The 25,027-nt window shown below is 37.8% G+C and overlaps 1 protein-coding gene across 3 annotated transcripts in view; it reads right to left on the bottom strand.

The window, feature by feature from the left end:
- Nalcn (sodium leak channel, non-selective) overlaps positions 1 to 25,027 on the bottom strand; it is a 320,341-nt gene that overhangs the window by 243,334 nt on the left and 51,980 nt on the right. For all 3 annotated transcript variants that reach the window (XM_019204611.2, XM_010604620.3, XM_010604618.3), the window contains one exon: positions 16,544 to 16,698. In XM_019204611.2, the coding sequence (XP_019060156.1) occupies positions 16,544 to 16,698 (155 nt within the window). The remainder of the gene's footprint in view (positions 1 to 16,543; positions 16,699 to 25,027) is intronic.

Below are 25,027 nucleotides of genomic sequence, written 5' to 3' on the forward strand. Positions count from 1 at the left end.
CTCCCAACAATCTCAAAACAAACAGGAAAACCCTGTCAAAAAAAAAAAAAAAAAAAAAAAAAAAAAAGCAGAACATAAATAAGCATAAGGCAGGCAACCCAGGAAGAAAGTAGGCCAAGAATACAAATTGGCACTTCCAGGAAAAGAAAAATGAGCTAATAAGCACATGGAAAAATGCTTAACTTGATTATAATCTCACTAGTTACTAAAAAGGTATAGAAATACCTTTCATGTCCATTTGGCTGACTAAAACCTAAAAGTGTGATAGTCTCAAACATTGACAGGCTGCAAGGAAAGCAGTACTGGTGGGAGTACATGGGAGCAACTTAGAAGTTTTTAGTTTTTAAAAATAAAAATATGTTCATACCCAGGCCTTATGTTTCCAGATATATATGGTATTATAGAGAAGCACTCACATGTTGCACAAGAACAACATTCCACTGTTAGTAGTCACACACGAAAAGAAAAAGTATATCCACCAAGTATAGAAAGACTGAATCAGGGGTGTTATACTCACAGCTAACCCAAAAGAAATAGATGCATATTTACTTATCAAATAAGGTGTAAATGATGTTTCACACTTTCTATATAAACATGCTTATATATCATATACAAGTGAGTTTGAAAGTCTAAAAGGATATAGATTAAAATCATGAAAATGTTATCTTAGGGACACTAGAAAGAGGACCAAAATTGGAAGTAGTCATCAAAACATATTTTGTTTGCTGTTTTAGTTTTTTATAAAAAGAATCGAATTTCTTATAAAATTGAGGTTCTGAAATTGAAGAAATATAAAGATTATAAGGGACATAAACTTTACTATTAACATTTTCCAAGTAAAGTACACATAAAATACAATATCCATTCTTAAGTTACAATAACCAGGGAAAATTATATGCTTATAGCACTTTTCTAATGAGTTCCTAATTTAAATTACATTTCCTTTGTATTCATTAACTGGATCTAGTTCCATGGAGTAAGCTTGTGCGAGTGTATGTGAGTACATACACGTATGTGGAAAATGAGGAGTTCACACAAGTGGACTTATAATCATATGGCTGGTTCTCAGGGTGCAAGTCAATTAACAATGCATAAATACATGATGTACCACAGGGGACAAAATAAATGATTCAAATGTGCTCATTCTACTGTGAAAGTCATTTTGTGATATACAAGGAACATTCCTGAGTATGTAATATACAACAGTGTAAACTGTGTCCAAGTACATCAGCATTGGTATACTCTTATGTATGTGGAAGGTGACTGGATCTTAGGGGCAGGACACTCGGATGCTATTGAGAGGTGGGTCCCTGGGGGCGTGGCTGGAACTAGTCCTTGGCTCCTCCCTAGCCCAAGACCCTCCCTTCTTGCTGAGCTTCTGGCTACCATGATGGGAGCAGCCCTTCCTCCACCATGGGAAAGTGTCTAACACAATACAAAATTTCCTACTTTAAAAGATATTTTTACACAAATCCCTAAGGATCAGTAATTTCAAAACATATTTTAAGTTCATTATTTCAGTGTCTTTAAATGGAATATCAAAGAAATCATCTTTAATATTTTAGGTGCTTTTCATTTGAAGTTTTATATGTCTTAGCAGAAGGTTGGAATTGATTTCATATATTTAGTTCATCACTAACTTCTATCATTTATGATTTATGTAGAGACCATAAACTGCTACAATTTATATGGAAACCATTTGTTTAAGCTGCTATAATTACTAAAGATAATTTAGGAAAGAAATCTATACATGTACATTTTTAAGTAAGTTAACTATTTTGTTTAAACCTTGAAAAATTCTAAAAATGTATATCTTCTGAATAACAATCATAACTCACTACATTTACTATTTATTATCCAAATTTTTGTGATTTTATTTCATGTATGCTTAACACAAAAAGCTGCTATTAATTATATCAATATATCAAATAGTCACCTTACAATTAATCTGAAGTTGTAGGCAGTGACATAAATAATGAACTTGCCCAATTCCTCAGCAGATGATAAGGTTTAAATAATTCATAATTAAAGATCTTAGCCATTTGTCTTAAGTGGAATAAATTTCTCCGTTGTCAAGATTTCCCAAATAATTTACAAATGTAATAGCAGATTCTGTTGACACTACCAACCAACCCGTACTATTTTCTCCATCCTAAAAACACAACAGAACTTCGCTAATTCAGCAGAAGTACAGTACGTTCTTGGATCTGTTTTTACAGGCCTTTGTCATTATTCCATTTTCTTCAAAATGTATGTTTAAGACTGTATGTCCTCAGTGAATGATGACCGCTTTGAAGTCAGTAATTAGAACAACACTATCCAAAGAGCACTATGTATGTCTCCCATAAGTCTTATCCTCTCCGCTCAACCTCAACACTGGCAGCTCAGGTATTAGAACTCCTCACCTATAAACAGTGGGCTTTTAAGAAGGGATCCAGCAGAGAGGAAAAAATACACCTCCTGCCTTTCCTTGAGTAGAGGAGACAGGAGAGAGAAGAAGAGTAAGTCACATGTGCTTCCTACCAAGGGGGGATCTCTGCAATCTCTTCTCTGAGATGCAAATATTGTGGATGGTCTGAACACTTGTGTTCAGTACAATATGGAATTTTCTCAGATGGATCTCTAGCTTTGGGTTCAGCTGTTCTTTGAAGACTGGTAAAGGAATTGCTAAGCATCCTGTAGGATATACAGGCACATACCTGCCTGCAGTGAATAAACAGAATTAACACCCAACCCCAGCAAAGCAAGGGAAGTGAAGCTTACCATATTGACAAATTCACATGATGTGAATATTAAAAAAATATGCATCCTAAATTTATTCTCTTTAATTATGCAACCAGAGGGTCAAAGTTTTATATCAAGGATAAAAGGGCTTACAGGTTGCCATCCAGTCAAGCAATTTAACTGGTTGGTAGAAGCACAAATACATAACTCACGCTACTGTACAAGTATTTAACTCTGATTAAAGTAAATAAAATAATAACAGTTAGTAACATGTTTAGTGGGCCTCTGTATAAAGGACAAAGAACAACTAAAATAGTAACACAAGAATTTAAAATATTTTATTAGGGTAATATATATATGTATTTAAGTATATTTGGTTCTCTAATAACTTGTTACTTTTGACAACTGTCATTGTATTTCCTGTCCTCTCAGTGAAGTTTTAACACATGCACAGAATAAGTTGACAAATTGGCTGATTTAACAAAATATCTCAAACATATACATATATAGAGATGACCAAAAGAGCTTTCATTTACCAAGCTCCCCTGACCTATCTGAGGTAACAGACTGAGCCAGGCTTTTCATATTAAGTTAGTGCATCTGGGACAAATCCCTCTCCCCTTCTTGACATGATGCAGGCACTGAATAAACGTTCACCTGTCCTACCTTCTACACTCATGGCCACTGTACTCACAATTCATCCATCGTCACGAATCTTGCTCCTTACACCAAATGGCCAGCTGCTGCGCTTTCCTTTTATCCTGTCTGCCCCCAAGGCTTTCCACCCAGGTCCCATGTGCAGTAGCCCAGAGCATTCTCAACCCCTCTGTAAAGGCTGCGGGGCTCATTTCCTGCCAGCTGCTCCTTTCCTCCATCCATCATCCCACGGGTGCTCGCTGCCTTCTTCTGGCTGGCTTCCTTCTTAGCCTTTGCAGACTAATCACAGACAGCTGCAAGCTAATGAATCCCTCCAGGTGTCTCCCTTTTGGTTAAAATGTGGCACGGCCAGGACACAAGACAGTAAGAATAAGTAAGAGCTGCCATCCATTATTTTGACTCAATTTCTGTTCCTTCTGGCCTCATAATTTATAGAGCTTTGTAAAAGCTCACCACTGACAAAAAAAAAATTAGCACTAAGTATTCTTTTCAATCAATAAAGAGAAGAAAACAGTTTAGTTTTGGAAGCATGCCGAAGACTTGAGATTTTAATCAAACTTTCCTGGAGCCTAAGTTATCGCTTATTTATCAGCATTTAGATTTATTTATTTATTTAGGCTGAAAGTTTGGTGTAAATAGAAAATCCTCAAAGATAAGCCCTGTTTATCCATTTCTTTCTTAAAATATAACACTGTGCTTTAGGCTGGTCCAAAGAATTTAGTTCATAATTTAGAGTTCCAAAGCCAGAAACAAATCATCTCCTGAGGAAATCAAGTTGGGAACAAAAATGAATTTTTAATTGAATGAAAATATAATAGCATCCATCTCTGGTTCTATATTAACACTGATCTGGTGCCTACCAGTAGTAACAATAGTTCCTAACAGAGTTGATTCTCAAAAATATTTTAGAATGACTGAATAAACTTTAGGCAACTACCTACAACCTCCACTTGAAAACACTGCATGGGTTAGATAACTGCACATCTCTGGTTTTCAAGAACTTTACTGATTTCCAAAGTTCCAATAAATGCATCAAAGTGGTAAACAAACATGTCTCAGACTACCCTTGCCTTAAAAAATGCTAACAATAATCTTTAATTTTTGGAAAATATAGAATTCAGTAGAGCATAAAGATGTAGAAAATGACTGCTAAATTAGAATGATTTTTATTATGTGGGCTTAGGTATATTGCTTATTATTAGTTCCCTCAGTTTCCTATGGTAAAATGAAAGTTTTGCTATTATGTGTTGCTGTATAACAAATCTTGGTAAAGAGTAGTTGTTTAAAATAACCACAGTTTCTGGGCTGGCAATTCCCTGGCAAGCAGTTTGCGGTGGAGTAAGATGATTCTTTCAGCAGGACATAAGGCACTACAGCCTGCAAGGACCTTAGTCACATCAAGCATTTGGGGCTATTGAGTGGATGCCTTAGTTCTTCTCCTAGGGCCTTTTATCTTCCTGTAGATAAGACCAGAATTCTCTCCATGTCATCTTAGGGCAGTACTTAAATGAACAAGTAAGGAACCACAGGACCTTATAAGACTTTGACTCCAAAATTTGCACAATGTCACCCTGTCACATTCTCTCTCTCTCTCTCTCTTTTTTTTTTTTTTTTTTTTTTTTTTTTTTGGTACCGGGGATCAAACTCAGGACCTTGCACTTGCAAAGCAGGCAGCAGAACCACTGAGCTAAATACCTGGCCCTATCCTGTCACATTCTCATGGGCAAAAAAAGTTACAGAATTTAGATTCCAGGGGAGGAGAAATGGGTTTCCATCTTGGTGGAAGAAGAGGCAAACTAGCTTTGTGCCCCAGGAAAGAAAGATCTTACTTCCCTCTTGCAAAAAGTTCACCAGAGGAAATGATCAATGGATTATTTTCCTATCTTAGAAATGGCAGTTTACATTATTTTTATTAGCTTAGTAAGTATAATTACTTTCTCCCTTCTCACTCATTTTCAAGTAATGTTTTCTGTCTAAACCAAGGCACTTAAGGAATGATATCTAATATTTTGGTATTAATTTTATGAGAAATGTCTTTAATCACTGAGATTCTCACCATTATAATGAAAAATATTTGGGAGTTTAGATCAAACAATGATTCAATGGACTCTGTCTTGCTTATCAGCCACTTGTCCAAAATTCCTTACTTAAAGTGAATGATAGATTCAAGGACCATAGCCCTGGTAACTAAGGAGGGTGGAGGAAAGAAGGTACCTTACAGGGGTATTTTTATCTAGGATAATCTCTTTTTTCAAATTTCACATATAGCGATTTCACATATAGACTGAAATTTCACATACAGAGTGTTGGCTCAGAAGAGGAGGCCGAGGCTTTCTACAAAACCAGAGAGGTAAGAGATGTGCATGACCTGTGAACCTCCTAACATAAGAGATACAGCAAGAACCAAATATAAGGATTGGGGAGGATTCTGGGCAGCTGAGGAAAGATATGGTAAAAAAGGAATCAGCCTGGGGAGGTAGCTCAGTGGTAGAACACTCTCCTACCATGTGCGCAGCTCTAGCTTTGATTTTTAAAAGATGAAACACGGGCTCAGTAATATTTTCTTCCTTTATTGTACTGTAAGGATTTGCTAACTTTTTCTTAAAGTCCCCGACAGCAACTATACTGTGCACCTTGGTGTCTCAAGGAGAGCTACTGGACTGCTATTGTCGGAGGAAAGCATATTTAGATCATGCATAAGTACATGGCCCTGGGTTGCAATAAAACTTTGTTTATAAAGACAGGCCATGCATAGGATTTGACTTGCTGGCTAAGTTTGTTGGCAGCAGCATGGCTTTAGCGCTTTAGAAGTCCTGCAGGGGGCAAAGCATGTTCACTTAGGAAGAGCCTTCCTGGAACATCTCAAAGTACAGGAAATAGTCAAATATCTTTAAACACTTTATTCCCAAAGCATCCATGGAAAAGAGAATACACCAGTAAAAACAGCGTATACCAGCACAGTAAAATGTGAACACACTTTAAAGCGCCTCCTACTGCCCATCTCATAGAAAGAAGCCGGCGCCAGGTCACACTGCGGAAGCTGTCGGCAGAGTGACACACCTTCCGACACTGTCTGCCTCCCACACAGCCTCCCATGAAAGTCTCCTTAGTTTAACGTCAATTTGGGGTCAAGATCTGTTGTCACCACCAGTTTTTAAGTGAAATAATGCATCATCATTATGCACAAATATACATTATTGCTTTATTAGACAGACGAGTAAGAGCTGCTTTCAAAAAGTTGCTTGGTTTCGGTTAGGGTAATTCTGCCTCAGAGTTTTTATTTTATTTCATTTTACATTTTGCTTATCGCTAAAGCACCTACGTGGAGGATAAAAGGATCTAAAAATTTGCTGCAGTTAACATTAAGAAGCTTCATCACTATAAATTTCTGTCAACATTGTTCTCATTGCTACTTTATTGCCACTGCATATTTGCAGTGTGCTCTCATTTCCCCCTCTCTTTTTTTCATTGTTTTTGTCTTCATACAAAGTATCTGCCCATATATTGCCTTCCCAGGCTGCAGCGACTCTTGTAATAACTTAGCAGCCCCAAACAATATGGAATCTTTGTAAAAAATCTGCAACACAGAACCTTAGTGAAAATTTAAATTCCTGTAAATATTTACCTGTCACATTTTGAGTCAATGCTAAACACTCACTGTGAATATAATATAAATCATAGGTATATCAAAGAAAAAAGAACTGCATCATTAGATAAAAATTATAATACTAGAAAAACAATTTCTTGGACTATGCTCGCCTTAGCAGATGCTCAAGATAAGGCAATGGACAACACAGGACATAATGACTCAATGTATAAAACAGATCAAAAGTCTATGAGTAAAACACCTAGCAGAGAGTTTGAGAGAACATAAAATCACAACAGTGAGCAGCAGCCAAAGCCAAGGTGATTCACATATAACAGGGAATCGGTATAAAGCTCTGGGCTTCTGCTGTCCAGAATTTTTAAGGCACTGACTGTGAAAAAAAAAAAAGTATTAGGGAGAAAAATTAAGTAACAGGATGGATTTTTTAAAAAAAAAGATGAAATGACATATCTGAGACAAAATTACATAGAAATTCTAGATATAAAAAATTATAGATGGAATTAAAGATCCAATAAAATCCAAATAACCAACTAGACACACTGAGAGATAAAGATAATTACAAAGAGCTTATCAAAGAATTTAACCTGGGAAATATGGAAACAACTTTAAGAGGCGTGGAGAATAATCCAAGATCTACCAAGCACCTAATAAGAGGTCCACAGGACAAACTGAGAAAACAGAAAGAAATTATAAAGCAAAGTGTAGACACATTAAAGATGGAGTAAGCTTTAACCAAGAATTTAACCAATATCCAAAATCAAAGAAACGACAGAATAAGAAAGAGATTGATGAGAGAAGATAATATTTGACAATCAACCTGAATTAAAGAAAGGCATGTCTCAAGTACAAAGAGTGACTCTCTAGTAAATAAATGAAGATCTATACCCAGGCACACAGTAAGACCATAAAATAGTAAAGCTAAAGAGTAAATCTTAAAAAGTACTAGAAAAAAAAAAACAGGTTACAAAAGAAAAAAAAAATCTAAGCAAAGGCTCTACAATTAGACTCATGGGTGAAATGTTACTGGTAACGCTATAGTAGATTTTGTAATATAGTGGAATAATTTAAAACATTTTTTGTTATTTTTTTTGTGTTTGTTTTTTGTTTGGTTTTTGTACCAGAGATTGAACTGGGGACCTTGCGCTTGCAAGGCAGGCAATGGAACCACTGAGCTAAATCCCCGGCCCTAATTTTGATGTTTTCAGGGAAAATAGGCATGAATTTAGAATTCTATACTCAATTGAGCTAGTGATTAAAATAAGATAAATGAAAATATCTGCAGAAAGGTGCATAAAAAGTAAGAATATTTGACCAGCAACAAATTAAATATACACTCAATCTGTCACTAGTTTATTTTTCAAAATCTAAAGTTAAAATATAATTCTTAAAGTGCAATTTTCATTTGTTTAGTCAGGCAGTTCATATAAAAGTGAAAAATAAGGTCAGTAGGAAAAGTGAGACTTTTCCAATGCAACACATTCATATTGAAAACAAGTTAAAGGTGACCCTGTCTTCTGAAATTATTTCACCTACTTGTTATTTTTAACATCTCTATTTGAGGGCAGGAACTTATTTATATTTATTTTCATCATTTTACTTTCAGAACCTGTACAAAGAAAATGCATAATAAATAATGGGAATACTCCCATTAGACTTACTATAAGAATATATCTTACATTTTCTCTGAAAATTCTTACTTTCTCATAAAAACAGGAATTCAGCTCCATTTGCTATTTATATCTAAAAATAAATCTGATCAATTGTATATAGTAGCGATTTTGGTGCATTGTTAGTTTTGTTTTAATAGCAACACCTAATATTTATTAGCCTTTTTTGGTTTGGTTTAGTATATTAATTTTCATTTTAATTTTTGGCACATTTATTTTGGCATCCGTAGTATGTTTTAGAGTATTTACTACACTTTGAGGGATAGGGAACAAAGAGCAAAGAAGGAAGGCCCGTTTCTGCACAGCCAAGGCCTGCTCAGCGTGGGCTCAGCGTGGGTACCGCCTTCTCCACACAGCCCCTGTGGTTCAGGGCAAAGCCATGTTGTCAATGGCTGGAGGAGGCTTTTCTCCTGCTCAGAGTTTTTTACTCAGCAGGACTCCTAGGACAGAGAGCAAGCACTACCCTCCTCTGAAACCCCTCAGCCTTGAGGTCAGAACCTGGAGGTTAGGAAGGGTTTCTTTTTCTTTTTTGGTACTGGGGATCCAACCTGGTCCTTGTGCTTGCCAGGCAGGCAGCAGCACCACTGAGCTAAATCCCAGGTCCCAGCAAGGGGTTTCTTAAGTGATGTTATTTAAGTGTGGTTCAATACATGTTATTCCTTTCTGGGCCAACTAGCCAGTTGGTGAAATTAATTTCATTTGAATGAGTGGTCCAAGGAACTAGGTCCCACTGTCTGCCCTCACTGGCAAAGAAAGTTTCTGCGACTGTTCGTATCAGACTTCTGTGAATCGATTCACATTTGTTTCCCACATCAGGTTTAATGTAGAAGCCAATCCACGAAGGCTAAATTTAAATGCTAAAATTGTATTTGAATTCTTTTTCAAGTTTCAATCACGAAATTTCCACAGAATGATGAGTCTGTAACATATTTAATGTAAGATCTCTTGAGTGTGGTCAGCTAGTCCTCAAGTCAATGCTGAACTCAATGAGGAATAGAAAAGATATTGAAAGGTAAATCTGAAGTGTTGCTCCCATTTGAGATGTCAATCTCGTGATCTCACAGGCAAGACAAAAGTAACACCACACACACACACACACACACACACATACACACACACACGTACACATGCATCCGATGTGCGGCATCGGTAGGATATGGTGTTGACTTCTATGTACAAACCTCGCCCTCGCAGATAAGACAGAGGGCAGAAAATGCTCCTGTTGCACTGGAGCAGCTACACAGGAAACCCTGAAGGGTGAATCTATGGTTGCTGAAAGTGCAGGAGAGAGGAATTCTAGGAAGAGCAGGAGGGAGCACATGGAGAAGAGAGGGCAGTCCTGGTCTTCGGTGAAGCACAGGACACATATGGTGTTATTTTCCCATCAATATTTATTCATAACTAAAAATTCCTTATAGACATGGAGTAGTTGCAGACACCATGCATCTAACTGAGAGAGACAGACGGATGGATGGATGGATGGGTGGATGGGTGGATGGGTGGGAGGGTGGGTAGAGACTGAGCCTAGGGCCTTGTGCATACTATGCATGAACTCTATGAATGAAGTATACCCCCAGCCCACTCTTCTACAATAAGGACAGTGTTACAAATCTCTATAAAATTTTTGAAAAATAAACCACCAGTTATCTATTCTATTAAAAATGTGTATTTTCTTTGGCCCTCAAACTGTTTCAAGAATTTGTTCTAAAGAATATTCATTCCTGTACTCAGGATATTTATATCTGTATGCTCCAATCAAAACATCATTACATTACTAAAAACCTGAAATTACTTAAATGTCTCTCAGAAAGGAAGAGTCAAAGTATTTTAGTAAAAACCATGGCACTAAGCCAGGTATGGGAGTACACACTGGTAATCCCAGCACTTGGGAGGCTGAGGCAGGAGGATCTCCATGAGCTCAAGGCCAGCCTGAACTGGATAGCAAGATCCTGTCTCACAAAACAAAACACATGGCACTTTACAAAGAGAAAAGAAGAAAGTAAGGAAGAAAAGGAGAGAGAGCTGCAGGGAATTATATATGGCAGGGTTTATTCTCTTCTTTCATTATATCTTTTTTTTTCTCTGTTAAATTTACTGGTACATTTAAAGCAAACAATACAGTTACATTTATCATTGGGATTTGGTAACTTTACATGATGTCTTGGTTCTTGTTTTTCCCCATCCCCCTGCCCTCCCTTCACCCTCTTCACCCTTCCCTATTTACAAAGATTTTGTTTCCATTTTTTCCTTTTTTCACATTTTTTCTTTCCCCTTATTTCCTTGCCCTCCCTTTCCCACATCCCCTTTCTTTCATAATTTATAAATATTTAAAGTGTAACTGTAAAATGCTAATTTTAAAGAAACCATTAGATATTTTGTGTATTAATTCTCATGTATGGTATTAAAAACCCTCTACCACTTTTTCTCAGAAATCCACTTATTTTATTATTATTGTGAGCAGTAGCAGTAGTTTTTTTGTAGATCTCACGAATGAAATGCTAGACCAGCACTCCACCATTGAGTTACACCCTCAGCCCGAAATCCCCTATAAATCTCCTTTCCTTGCCTACTGGAAATTCACTTTAGCAGCTGTCTTTTTTTTTAATCCATTCAAAAAGAACTCCCAAGTAGCTCCTAGATATCAGATAGTGGCTGTCTCTTTTTAGTCACATTTGTCATCTCTGGCTACAAACTTTCTTTCTTTCTACCATCCTGAATATTGTCTGCACATCTCATTTCACTTTAAGTAAGTCTACAGCTCAGTATGAGAGTCTAATAAAATCTCAGTCCCTTTAAAAATCTCCAATCACAGACTTTTGGTCCAAAGCCTCCTAAGACATGGGAACACAGCCCTCCGTGCTGGACTAGGGGTCTTGACAACTATTCCCCCTATGAAGTTTCATGACGTTGCCTTCTATTCAACAAATATATGTTAGGGTTTCTTTGTCCTGTGATAAAGGAATCCCTCCAGAGAGCAAATTTTAGAATTATCACGTTTAAGTAAACACAAGCACTTTCAGTTGAATTCTATGGCCCTGATTCTATCTTCCATATGTAATTCTTCATAAGAATCAAAAAGTAATTCCAGTGGCAAAACTAGACATAAAGATAAATGCAAGGAAAACAACCCTTTGGTGATTTTTTTCAGAAAGCGTTATAAATCTCTATTATATATTTTACAAATAATCTTGACTGTGGCTTTTTTGCAGCAGCAATACAAATGTACGTACTGTAATAAATCATCGTTGTAGATTAATATTTCTATTTTCTATTCACTTGGACAGCTTTTATCTGAGATCATGTATAGCAGCATGAAATACAGTTTAACAACATTTAAATTTGATGAATCTATTTTTAGCAGCATCAAGGAATTCAATCTAAATTCTATCATAATTTGAATATAATTTTCTTTCATATTTTATGTCCACATTTAATATAGGATGTAATCAAATAAAAATTATAGAAATAATATAATGCCAATAAAATGCATACAGAAGAACTTTAAAGAAAGGCGTATCCTATATCAAAACTGAGACATCAGGCTGCGTGGGTGGATTTGCTGTCATCTTGTTTCGGCAAAATGCAGAAGTGGTTCCCAGCACAGAATACAACAAAAATTATCACTCTTTCCCATCAATATTGAATAAAACTGATATTTAACCAACACAGGAAGCTGCCTCTATGTCTTATGGTCAATACTACCCCAAGTCAAAGGAGAAAGTATCACGAAATAGATAACAGCTAAAATAAATAATATTTCCCCTTGGAAAAAAATATTAGTCTCAAATTTCAACACCTCTACTATCCTGCTTCAGAAGTGACTTGAGATAATTTGAGAATCTGGCAGCCTCCAACACCCTTTAATTTTCCACATTTTCTTTAAATGGCCTAATTAATTTGTTAATTCCAGAAAAGTTACAAGTATTACAAGCCATCACTTTAAATTTCTAGGTGTGCAAATGATCCATAGTTTTTGTTTTGTTTTGTTTCGTTTGGTACCAGGGATCAAACTCAGTCCTTGCGCTTGAGAAGCAGGTGCTGGAATCACTGAGCTAAATCCCCAGCTCCAAGATCCACATTTTAACATCTGATTTTCCACCTACTATTTTTGGAAAGACATATTGTAAGGTAAGCTTTGTACCTGTTTTTAATTAAAAGCACCAATAAGGTGATTTCACATTTCCAATAAGGCAATTAATTCATCTGAATTTTTGAAGTCATTTTGGATAAAATTGCTGGGTACTTTGTAGTAATGTGGAAAGTGAAATTTAATATTCATTTTTCAATGTGAAGGAGAAAGTAAATTCAAATGTACTGGAAAATTAGTGCATCTATATAAATTTTATACAGTAAATACATGTACCTTATAATGGAATTTTGAAATTAAATAAGTACACATCTGACCAAAATATATCAAGTAGCATAGTTTTGTTACTTTCTATCTTCTCTCCCAGTTTGTATGTACTCTGTAGGTCTACCCTGGAGGGCCCTGGTTTGCAGTGGAAGTCACTTTTGGTCACAAGCTTTCCTTGTCCTAAAGAGTTCAGGATAAGGGAATAAGGTGGAGATGTCCGACAGGCCATTCTGCAGGAGGATGCACCTGTCTTTATCGTAATGACACCAGCATGGACCCGCTGTGCTGATGAGCCACAGGGATCGAGGCTTTCCGTAGCTGACCTCATAAATGACATGGAGTTTGTAGCCCAAAGCCAACAGCCTTGGCTCCAGACATAAGGCAAGGCACTGGGGCAAGTCCATTCTTTCTCATCTCATTCTCCTCACTTATCAACTGAAGAAAAACCACCCCTCATGGGTCAATTTGGAGAATTAAAAACACGGCGGATGGCAAACTCTTTGCCACCTGCCAATTACACAATAAGCAACCATTGAATGATAGCAGTAGTAGTCATAAGTAAGGAGATGGTAATTAAGAAAACAAAAACAGTCTGTTGGACAGTTATTGCTACAACACCATGTTTGCTATTTCCTAGCATTATCTTGGATTAGCATTTTTAAAGAATAAAGAAACAGTCCACTATATATGATGCATGGGATACTAAAAGCACATATTATGTAGACATCTTTTCTATTAGTTATTTTCAGAATACCTTTATTTATAGTTGGATTTTGTGTATGGGCTTCCACTGATATAAACTGTTTCGATTGGGTTTAATTTATTCTTGGTGCTTTAAAATTGGGTTTTTCGCTTTTAGTCTTGTAATTTCTATATTTAAACTGAGCTTCAGGTTCATTACATAGATTTTAATATGCTGCTTTTTGCTATTAGAGAGCTTGAATTTTAATTTTTATTTATTTTTCAGAAAGCTTGCATTTTTATTGATATTCACAACACATGAATGTTGTCTTTTGTTTTTATAAAAAGTTTAAAAAGAATCTCCTAAAATACAGGTTTGTCTATCTACAACAATGTATAACATCAAGAAGAAGCTATTTATTTCAATGTAAGCTACAATGACCATTTACAACTTACTTGATTATAATACCAAGTCAACATTTCATTATCTAACCATTAGTCACACAATGATGATTAATTCAGTAATCATTTGAGGAGAAGAAACAGACTAAATTAAGCTTTTATGGAAAGGGAAAGCATGATAAACAGCGAATATGGCCAACACAAACAAGTAAAATCAAGGAAAAGAACAATCAGAAAATAACTTATTTCTCCATTATGCTCTATCTCCTGCTACAAACATGACTGATGACTGAGGAATTCAAAAGAACACACATTTTGTTTAGTCCTTTAGTAAATATTTATAGAGCACTCCCCATGAGCGGGCAGTGCAAGAGGCCCTGGAGCCCTGAAGATGAAAAGATGAACCTCCCGTTTTCAAGGAACTTAGGCCTTGAGAGATAAATGTGCAAATCAACAGTACAGCTGCAGATCATTGCTTTTGTGGGAGCAGATTGCCCCCAGGGCAACTCACTCCTAGAATTGCTCCTCTCCAGCCAATACTTTTTTTTGTACCTGGGGTTGAACTCCAGTCCTTGTGCTTGATAGGCAGGTGGCAGAACCACTGAGCTAAATCCCTGGCCCAGCCACAACTTTTTATAAGGAGGTTTTCTCTCTCACAAGGAGATCGTACCCTTTATTAATTAAAGTTGTTATAAGCCACAGTGAAGAAAGATGATTCACCTTGAAAATAACATGTCAAATTTTAGGATTGCTGCATTTAAGATGGTCAGAGCATGATTTGCTTTAGGATGAGCACAGGACTGGAGTTCTTTGTTTTGTTTTTTGCAAGAGTAGGTAAGTTCCTGAATGCTGCCACACTCCCTAGAAGACATGGGTACACCCAGTTACCCCCTAAAAGAATGGGCTACAGCTGCTGAGAATGCTGAAGCTTGTTCATGCAGCCTGCCCGCCTCTATATCCAGTTTCCCATACCCCAGCTGTGGTTTCCTGCGCTGGCCTGAAAATCACTGATATAATCCAGAGGGGCCTCTGTGCCAGAGGGAAGAACTTAATATTGATTACAGAGGTAGATAAGAGAGTACAGCAATTTGAAATCCTTCACATCAGGTGGCTTCTAGACCTCTGTCTGTAGGAAACCCTGTCATCGTTCAAAAGAGATGGATGAATGCCATCTAAGCTGCTGGCAATGCAGGGTGAGGGCATATTAAACTATAAGAATAAATACAGAGCCGGTACTTGCAAAATTGACTTCAAACTACTGTCATTTTTGTGCTTTTTAGCCCTAGTTCAGTACTACATTCTGTCTGGGATCTGTAGCTTTTGTTTTAGCTTATAAATCAGGAGATTATTCCTTCATTGATGCAACATTTCTGACATTCCAACATATCCTTTCTGAAATCCCAGCACCTAACCCAGAGTTCATTGCTCCACCCTGGGTCCCATACAGATTGACAGCCCAGGTGGGACTCTGTTCAGCAGCCATTTTTTCTGATGTGGGGAAGATCTTATGACTGCATCCGCACCAGTAGAAACCAGAATTGATAATACCCACACCTGGCTATGGAATCTCCCACTGTATGTGAAACACTGAGATGTGAAACTACATCAAAAGTCAAAAAGTAAAATTGGCTACCAAAAACGCACAACCACCATCCTGTTACATAGAGCAAAGTACAACTCTCAGGCTTTAAGTAAAAGTGTCTAGAACTTTCTTAAATGCACCCAGGCTTGGACTTTCAAGGATATATTACTTCTTTAAAATTGTTTCACTAAAAATTCTCAAAGAATATTTGGCTAGAATCTCATTTTTGGCTTTATCCAAAAATACAGGCACTTTGAATGCCATGATAATAATTGCGGTGACACTGATTATATGGCAGGCACTAACTTCTTTCACTATACCTCTACTGGCACATTTCAGAGCTTCATACACAAGCCAAAAAGAAATGCACACATATGACACATCATGTACAAGCACCTCCCATGTAGCCATCACATCGCTCATGCATATTTGTGCTGTGTTTCTTTTCCAGAGCACTTTCCAGCTCCCTAGCCTCCTAGAAGTCTAATATTACAATTTCTAAGACTTACCTGGACTTCTAGGACATACATGTGAAAAGAAACCACATCTTACTTATCTCTTAGCCAACAAAAATTCTTAACATTATTCAACAAATAATTTTTAATGTCATAATTAAGAATCAAATAGCTTAATATGAGAGATCTTGAACTGTATTCAGCCAGTGTTGAATCTGTACACTACCACGGTCTGTGTGCTGCAGACTGTAGAGTAGAATATATTTAATATAGGCATAGAATTTAAATGTGCATTTATGTTTCTTTTATACTGCAGTCAGTCATAACCTGAAATATCAACTGTACAATTATTCTCTCTATTACATTAACATAATAAAACAGAAATTGAAAAGGCGTTTTACCAGTAAGACAGACCTATCTCATTAAAGCCACTGTAGCCCAGCTCTTGCCTGCTAAGTCCCAGATCTTCAAGATCCATGCATTTAAATCCTGGGGGACACTGGTAGCCTTCTTCCAGCTCTGGTGAACAGTGTGTGTCTGGAATAGCTAAACTATTCCAGGTTACATTCCTGTGAACAACACACAAAGATGTTAGAAACTGGGTAACTGTAAATGTTGATTAAAAGGAATAATATAATCACTCATTAAAAACTGCTATATACGAAAACAGACTTAAGCTCAGTGATTCGTTGATGGCATTCATACCAGCAACTTCATATGACATGTTAAACATTCTCAAATAAATGGTACTTGATTCATTCCCATAACAGCTCCTTGGAAGAATATTACCATTACTATTTTTGTCATTAAAGACTAAGTTCCAGATAAATGAAGAGAAAAGTTTGCCTGTAGATTTGCAAGTAACTTGTCTGGCAATTCCTGGTTATTCACAAACTGGTTATTCCCCTGCTGTAGGAACAAATTTTATTTCTCCCCTCTAATCAATGTTAAGGGATTACGGTCATTTTTGTATGGTACAAGCACTGTGAGTCTTACAGGTGGTTTGGTCTTCTGCTGTGTTGGCAGAGGTGCATTGCCGATAGAGAACCAGACAAATAAAGAGAGATTGAACACATCACCTTGGAAAGAAAGAAATGAAGAGGTGATGTGGTGACAACTCTAGGAATATTAAGGTCTTTTAGGTGCATAGAGACCTAACCTTTTTAATATTTCTTAAGGACAGGCTGGAAATGTAGTTGATGTAGAAGGATTTAGATATGTAATGGCTTTTTTGAATAGTGGATTGAGGAAATCATTGGAATGGAGAATCTTATCGCAGACTCTCATTCTGAGATGGCCTTAAAATGGGCCCTACCACAGCTATCTGAAATCATTCAAAGGGTTGGGCAAAAGTCAAAATTTAGACTGAATGATTTCACAAGCCTAACAAATCAATGATTTTTTAATAGTCATTTCCTACTTTATCAATATTTCTGGGGATTTCCTCAGTCCCTACACCTTATGGCCAAATGGCAGTCAACTGTTAGATGCCATTTTGTGTTTTTTTTAAATGACTTTATATATTCAATTAGCTCCTTCCTTTCCCTTATTTAACATATTCTCTATAGTCTGATACTTAATTGTGAAGCCTGTAATCTGACACACACGTATAAATGGGTTTACACACAGATACACACACATACACACACATAACCTGATGATTCCATACCCACTGCCCAGTCATAAGCATAGGTCTAGAGCCTTCAACTGTGATTCAGATATCCTAAGCTTATTCCTTCAGGGTTTTTTTCCTCTTGGCTGAAAACCTGCTAAGTAGTTTACATTTTTCTCTAAATTAAGTGGTTAAATTATTGTTTCTTCTGGTCACATTTTAATTGGACTCTTTAGACCCCATAGGAAAAACTCAAAGGAAAAATCTAATTTTGGAAATTATTTTGATGGGTGAGAAAAATGTGATAAGCAGGCACATCACTTATTTCCATCTCTCTTAAATCTTACTGGATGCTGTATTTAAGATTTGGAGGGCTGGGGATGTAACTCAGTGGTGCTGTGCCCACCTGGCAAGTGCAAGGTCCTGAGTTCAAACCCTGGTACCAGGAAAAAAAAATTTGGCTCCTATGACATTAGAACAATATGGTAACTGAGTTTCAGAGTTTCAGAGTGAAACTTTCTGGCTTTTGTCCAGCTTTGCATTTACTAGTTGTATGGCATTAGTAAGGTTCCAAGTATCTCTATGCTCAGATTCCTTACCTGTAAAATAGGGAGAATAATCATATTTAAAAGCAGAGCTTGTGTGAGTATTAAATAAAATAAAGAAATTAATGTGTTTAGGATAAAGTCTAACATGTTGCAAGGACTCAAATAAATGTTTATTATGTGTTATTGTTAATCATTACCATTTTATATTCACTGTTTTTTTTGTTTGTACTGGGAATCGAACTCAGAATCTTGCACTTGGGAGGCAGGCAATGATGCCACTGAGCTAAATCCCTGGTAATCATTACCATTTTAAATGTAGCATAAATCCCAGCAAGTAAAAATACCACAGTAAAGAATTATCAATCCCAGCACTCTGGGAGGCTGAAGTAGGAAGACTAAAAATTTTAACCCAGCCTAGACAAATTAGCAACCTAGCCAGACCCTGTCTCAAACAAACAAAGAAACAAGCAGGTAAACAGACAAACAAACAAGGGGCTGGGAATTAGCTTAGTGAGAAGGCCCGAGTGCAAACTGCACTACCCTCCCCTTCACAAACATAATTTCGACACGTGTTACCGAAAACAATTTTGTGTACAGAACTGAGGAGCTGAAAGACAGTTTATGGTTTACAGACTACTCAGTTCTTTAAAAACACTCTAGAAAGGCAAGATGAAGTTCAGATAAAACAAGTGGACTGGACTATCAAAACTGATGCTTCTAAAAATTTCAAATACCTCAAAAGAGCAAGTTTGAGAAAACACTTTGCCTATAGGTCGTTTCAAAAAACAGGTACTAATAAAAAACATTTAAAATAAATAAAAAGTATTTAAATTTTTAAAAATCACCTTGTAGCTATGTGGAGAGAAAAAAGAACAAATTGGCTTCTGGAGCCAGTGCACCGTGGATGCAAATTCTGGCTCCATCACGTACTGTATGTGATTTAACTCACCCTTACCTCAGTTTCTTCACATGTACAGTGGGGTGGTGTGAAAATGCCTACCTCCTCAGGTCAGGGTAGAATGTAATGAGTCGTGTCTGTAGACTTAAAACAGGTCCTGGTCTCACTGTCAGTAGCTACTGCTAGAGACAATTCAAGATGCGTAGACAGCCCAGACTGAAAACCTGGCTCTGGTGTCTCTTGCTCAGTGGGCTCCCTTCTAAAACCGGAGAGTAACTGTACCTACTCTGTAGCAGTTCTTATATGATCAAATGAGCTGAAGTATATTCAGAATACCATGGGGAACAGGTTAAATAGTCAATAATTTTGAGTATTATGACTGTTTTCATTCATTTATAAGTATTGAAGTTTTTCCTTTTTGATTCCAATTCCTTTATCTTTCATAACAGCAACGATTGTCATTTTAAGCACATCTCTCACTTCAGATATTTTGAAGTCGTTTGGCTTTATAGAAAGAAGATTGGAAACACATTATTTTTGCCAACATCAAACCATCAGAATTCTTATTAGAGACACATTAGATGATTAATTGTTCTGGAAGGCATGCATCTAAATCCACATGGTAATTACTATTTAAAAAATGAAATGAATGTCAATTCTCAGAATATACATTTGTTATTTATCTTAATTTTTCTCAGTCAACAAGAATCTTCCAGAATTTTATTTGTTAATGCTAATTTTCTTGTTCATTTTTTTCTTAAATAGTCTGAATAAAAAAAAAAATGCTCTCTGAACTATGGCAACTGAATTGTTGCTCCACTAGGCAACTGTTGGATACAGACAGTGATTCTCCCAGTTACATTAAATGTCCATTCATGTTTGAGGGAGTTTTAAGGCTTGCATTTCTAACAGCTTTCTAAAAAAAGAAAAAAGTATCTAGTTGCATTCTTCCCAATTTTATTTTTTCTTACCCCATTTCCATGATCTCAAAAATACCTCAACTGCTTTGGTTTATTATCACGTTACATCAGAAAATTTTCAGATTTTGTCTTCTGTGACCTCTTGGCAGTGTTCTAAATAGTTGCTTTTGTCTTTAAAAATGGTCCCCTAATGCTGTCCACATATCCTTCTCCAGTACCTATGGAGACTCAGCTACCCTTCCATTTGCATGAGGTCCACATAAGATTTAACCAACCTCAGAAAAAAATTTAAATTGCATTTGCACTGAACATGTACCAACATTATTCCTTGTGTGAATGCCCCAAGCAATACAAGTGTGACAGAGCATTTGCATTGTTTTAGACATTGTAAGTGATCTGGAGATGCTCTGAAGTATACAGGAGGATGGATATATACAGGTCATACGAAAACAGGATGCCATTTCACAGAAGGGAATGCAGTATCTGCACATTTTGGTATCTTTTGGGAGTCATGGAAGTGAGGTCCCACAAATACCAAGGGAAGATGATATTACCCTACTTGGAAAAAAAGAAATAAAGTTATAGACACGATTAAGAGATACTATCCTGGGTTATGGATGGGGCCCAACTTAATCACATGAGTTCTCAAAAGTGGAAAACATCTTGTGGCTATGAAGAAAAAGACAGATGCGGTAATGGAAGCCAAGCAGTGAGGGAGGCAGCTCTGCTAGCTGTGGAGGTGCTGGGTCTTCAGCCATCTTCCTTCTGCAACTGGCTTTTACCCTCTAGTTGCTCTGCGCTTTGTACTCGGCCTTCTTCTCTTGATATCTTTGCATAGTATCTTTCCCTATGTAATCTTATCCACTCTCTCTCACACGTTGGATGACTTTTTAGAGTGTCAGAGCTACCCATCCAGCTGCCTGTTAAATCTCTCCATCTGTCTACACAGCATGTCCTCCTAGCTCCGTCTACCCTACTGAATTCAGCCCCTTTCTCAGCATGTGTGGTCAAAACTAATAGGATCACTGCCCAAACAACAGAGTGAACTTGATCTTGGAATCATTCTCAACCACTACTTTTCCCTCACGCCTCAGAACTAGTCACCGTATCCTCCGAAAGACCTCTGTATCGATCAGCTTTCCACTGCTGACTTAAAGCAGAAAAGATTTATTTCGGCTCACAGCTGTAAAGGGTACGGCCCACGATCACTTGGCTCCCAGGCAGAAACACGATGGCAGAAGGGTGGGGAAGCGAAAAGCTGCTCACTTCATGGTAGCCAGGAAGCACGGAGAAGGAGTACAGTCAGAGAGTAAAAGGCCAGGGAGTAGTGTTCCCGAGGTCGTTCCCGTGCGTCTCACTCAGACCTACCTAGAAATATACTTTACTAATCTTCTGGGTGTCCCTCAAGCCAATCAAAATGGCAATCAAGATTAACCATCACACTTGGAATCATTCTGAGCTAGGTGAGTTCTCACCTCTCCTGCTCTACTGGTCCCAATATTTGGTTTCCATGCTGGCTGCCCGGCATCCTGCTCTTAGCTCTTCCCATGCGTTTGGCATGGAGAATACAGAAAGTCTCTTCAGAATCACTGTCCTACATTAACAGTGGCAAATCTATCACAGGATTAAGAAGCTGCTAAAGGATCTATCTCTTCTCACCCTTCTAACAACTTTTTGTGTAATTTCCCCATGCAACTCCTAACTTTCCTTCTATCTCTCCTCCTCCTCCTTTGCTTTACCACACTTTTCAGCTTTCAGGTCATAGCCTGAATGTCATTTCCTCATTAGAGCCATTCCAAGTCCTTCAGACTGGGCTAGATCTCCCTGCTGAAACTTCTCAAAAGGCCTTCACTTTTCATTCCTGACACGTAGAAGAACAAGTGTGCTTCACATTTGTGTAGTCCTTAGATGTCTTCCAACTCAGCTGTTCCTTAATTTAAACTCCAATTCCAGTTTGTGTCATACCCCCTGTGGTGGTTACATTTGTGTGTCAACTTCATCAGACTAGTTAAGTACCTAGCTGTTTGGTCAAATCCCAGACTAGATGTTACTGTTAAGGCAGTTTTTAGAAGTGATTAGCAGGTAAACCAGGAGACTTTGAGTAAAGCACATTACCTTTCATAACATGAATAGGCCCAACTGCTTAGCCGAAGGCCTCAAGTAAAAAGACTGAGGTCCTCCTTTGCTGACTGAGGACTCCATTTTACTTCTTGACTGCCACTGAACTCAGGCTGAAAATGTCACCTCCTGCCACAGTATCCAGCCTGCCTTGAAGTTGTTGGTCTTGCCAGCCCCACAACTGTATGAGCTATGTCCTTGGAAGAAATCTCTTTATATAGACACATCACTTGAGCCAACAAATAACTGTATTTCTCTGGAGATCTCTGACTAATACATAATGGATTCTTCGTAAGTATTTTCTACACAAATGAATGAATGTGTCTTTCCACCATTACTTAACTCTATGGTTGATTTATTTATTCCTAAAGTAACTATAGAAAGAAACTCTTCAAAAAGGGGATCCTGTTGTTTGCATGCATTTTTCTAGTGTGATCCTCCACATTGGCATGGACTTTCAATATTTTAAATTTCTGGCTTTAGCAGTTTCCACACTTCAAAATAAGCCCTGGAATCCCTCTGAGCAGTTAATTGTTTTTCAAAAGGCTTTAATTATCCTCCTGGCATATGGTTTTTTTTTTTTTAATTCTTAACAAAACATCCTATTTACAAATAACGTTATGTAGGAACCTGAGATCTAAGAAAATGTGTTTTGAGCTTGTTACTAAAATTGCTTATAATAACAGCCCCCAATAATACTTTGGGACTTCAGAGTTCTATGGTTTTAAATTAAGCATTAATCTTAACGGCACAGAGCATTATTAAGCTGCAGAGTAGAAAACAAGAACAGTCATCTTCTTTCAGTGATTAACCGACTCACAATGCACAAGTTGGTTATTTTAACCATTTGAACTTGTCTCCTCGTTTGTAAGATGAGAAGATTCCCAGCTATGTAACAAACAATTTCCAGATAACCTCATCACACTTCCGTGCAAAAGAAAAGGGAAATAAAGTGAAACCATGCTCCTCTTACTCCCACATATGTCCTGTGAGGTAGAGGCAGGGTGTACAGTTTCTTGTCTGCACACTCACCAATGCTGAAAGCAATAGGTCAAGACTTCTTGCTAGACTTCTCTTTGTTACTCCCAATCTTATCTTTCTCTGTTGAATCAAACTACTGTCTCTGCTTCCTGTGTTGCAGTTAGTGTTGGTCTTTTGAAATCATGAACATAATTTGGCATTATTCCGCTGTTGTTAGGAAGTTGTTCTTGCTCTTATTCTTAGTTGGGACAGCATTTCATTTGACTATCTGCTCATTCATTCAATTGAATAATTTTTCACACACCATAATCGGTATGTGGATGTCCAAGAAGATATTTCCCACCTATGGGCCTCAGGACGAAAAAAAGAATGGCCACAGGACAGCATGGTGCTGCTTTAAGAGTAAGGTATGCACAAGAGTTTTTGAAGCACAATGTAGTAATACCACACATGGCCAAAGAGACTGGCAGCGGGTACTGGGGAAACCGTCCAGCAGCAGTACCACTTGGAGAAATACTGTGAAAGGACCATTCTGGGAAGTGGGAACGTGCGAGCCTATGTCTGCAGGGAGGGAGGAAAAGGAAGGAAAGAGGGATGGGAACGGGACGGGGAGGGAGAGAGGAAGAGGGAGGAGAAAGGAAAGGAGGAAAGGGAGAGGGGGAGAATAGAGGAACAGAAGGAGGAGGATGAAGAGGGAGAGTGGAGACAGAAAACGGGGAGGCAGAGAGAGAAGCCAATCACCCATCCAGTGATAGCTTGTAGCTGTTCAGTGTCTTCTCGTGGGTGGTGAGTAAACAGCTGCCACCACACCAAACAATCTTTAAACAAGTTCAGAGCTTTACAGAATGGAGAATAAGACAAGAATATGTGCTCTCTCCATGCTGGCACAGTAAGACTGATATACCATGGACTGATAGCCATAACCTGTCCCCTCATTGTGAGAAACACTGAAAAGTTTTAAAAACCACTGTTTGACAAAGAAGCCCGTTCCTAAATTTACTTACTGGGGTTTCACAAAATGTAACTGTGATAAGAATCTATAGATAGCAATTTAGTTTATATTCTCATTACTTTTGCCTCTCGAAGAACTGGACATAAGCAGGCATCCTGGTCACTTGCCTGTCACCGGGACAAAATACCCAACACCTGAAACCTGAAGGCTTATTTTGCCTCATGGTTTCAGAGGACTTATTCCGTGCACAACTGGCTTCAAGAGAGACAGCACGGCAGAAGAGCATGGCAGAAGAAAGCTTCTCGATTCATTGTAGCCAGGAAGCAGAGGGTGGGAGAGCTGGACAAGAACACACCTTTCAGATCACTCCTCTAGTGACCATCTCCTTCAACTGGGTCCCAGGTCCATAGCACCAGCAACCCATGATCTGATCTCCTTCTCAAACCTCTGCCTCCAAGCACACGAGACTTTGGAGGGATTTTTAGATGTAAACTTTCTCCATTTTCTTATTGCTGAGACAAAGTACCTGACACCCACAAGTTAAGGGAGGAAAAGGTTTATTTGGCTTACAGTCCAGAGAGGTTTCAGTCCATAGTTGGCTGGCTCCAAGGAAGAGTGGCACATGACAAAGGGAACCATAGAAGAGAAACAGTTCATTGCAGGCAAAGACAGCAAAAGTAACAAGGGAAAAGACAGGCTTCTCTCTGTCCCTTATATTGTATCCAGGCTAATGGGATTAGGGCGGCACCAAACCAATCAGTGTACTGATTTGGTAATCACACACACTTATCCCCAGCATCACACACACTAGATCCAGCTACCTCTGAAAAAGCCCCACCTATGACCTCAAGAGGGTTTGGGGGACATCT

This window comes from Fukomys damarensis, unplaced genomic scaffold (genome assembly GCF_012274545.1).
Source record: "Fukomys damarensis isolate Sample0158 unplaced genomic scaffold, DMR_v1.0_HiC HiC_scaffold_6, whole genome shotgun sequence".
Classification (NCBI taxonomy): Eukaryota; Metazoa; Chordata; class Mammalia; order Rodentia; family Bathyergidae; genus Fukomys; species Fukomys damarensis.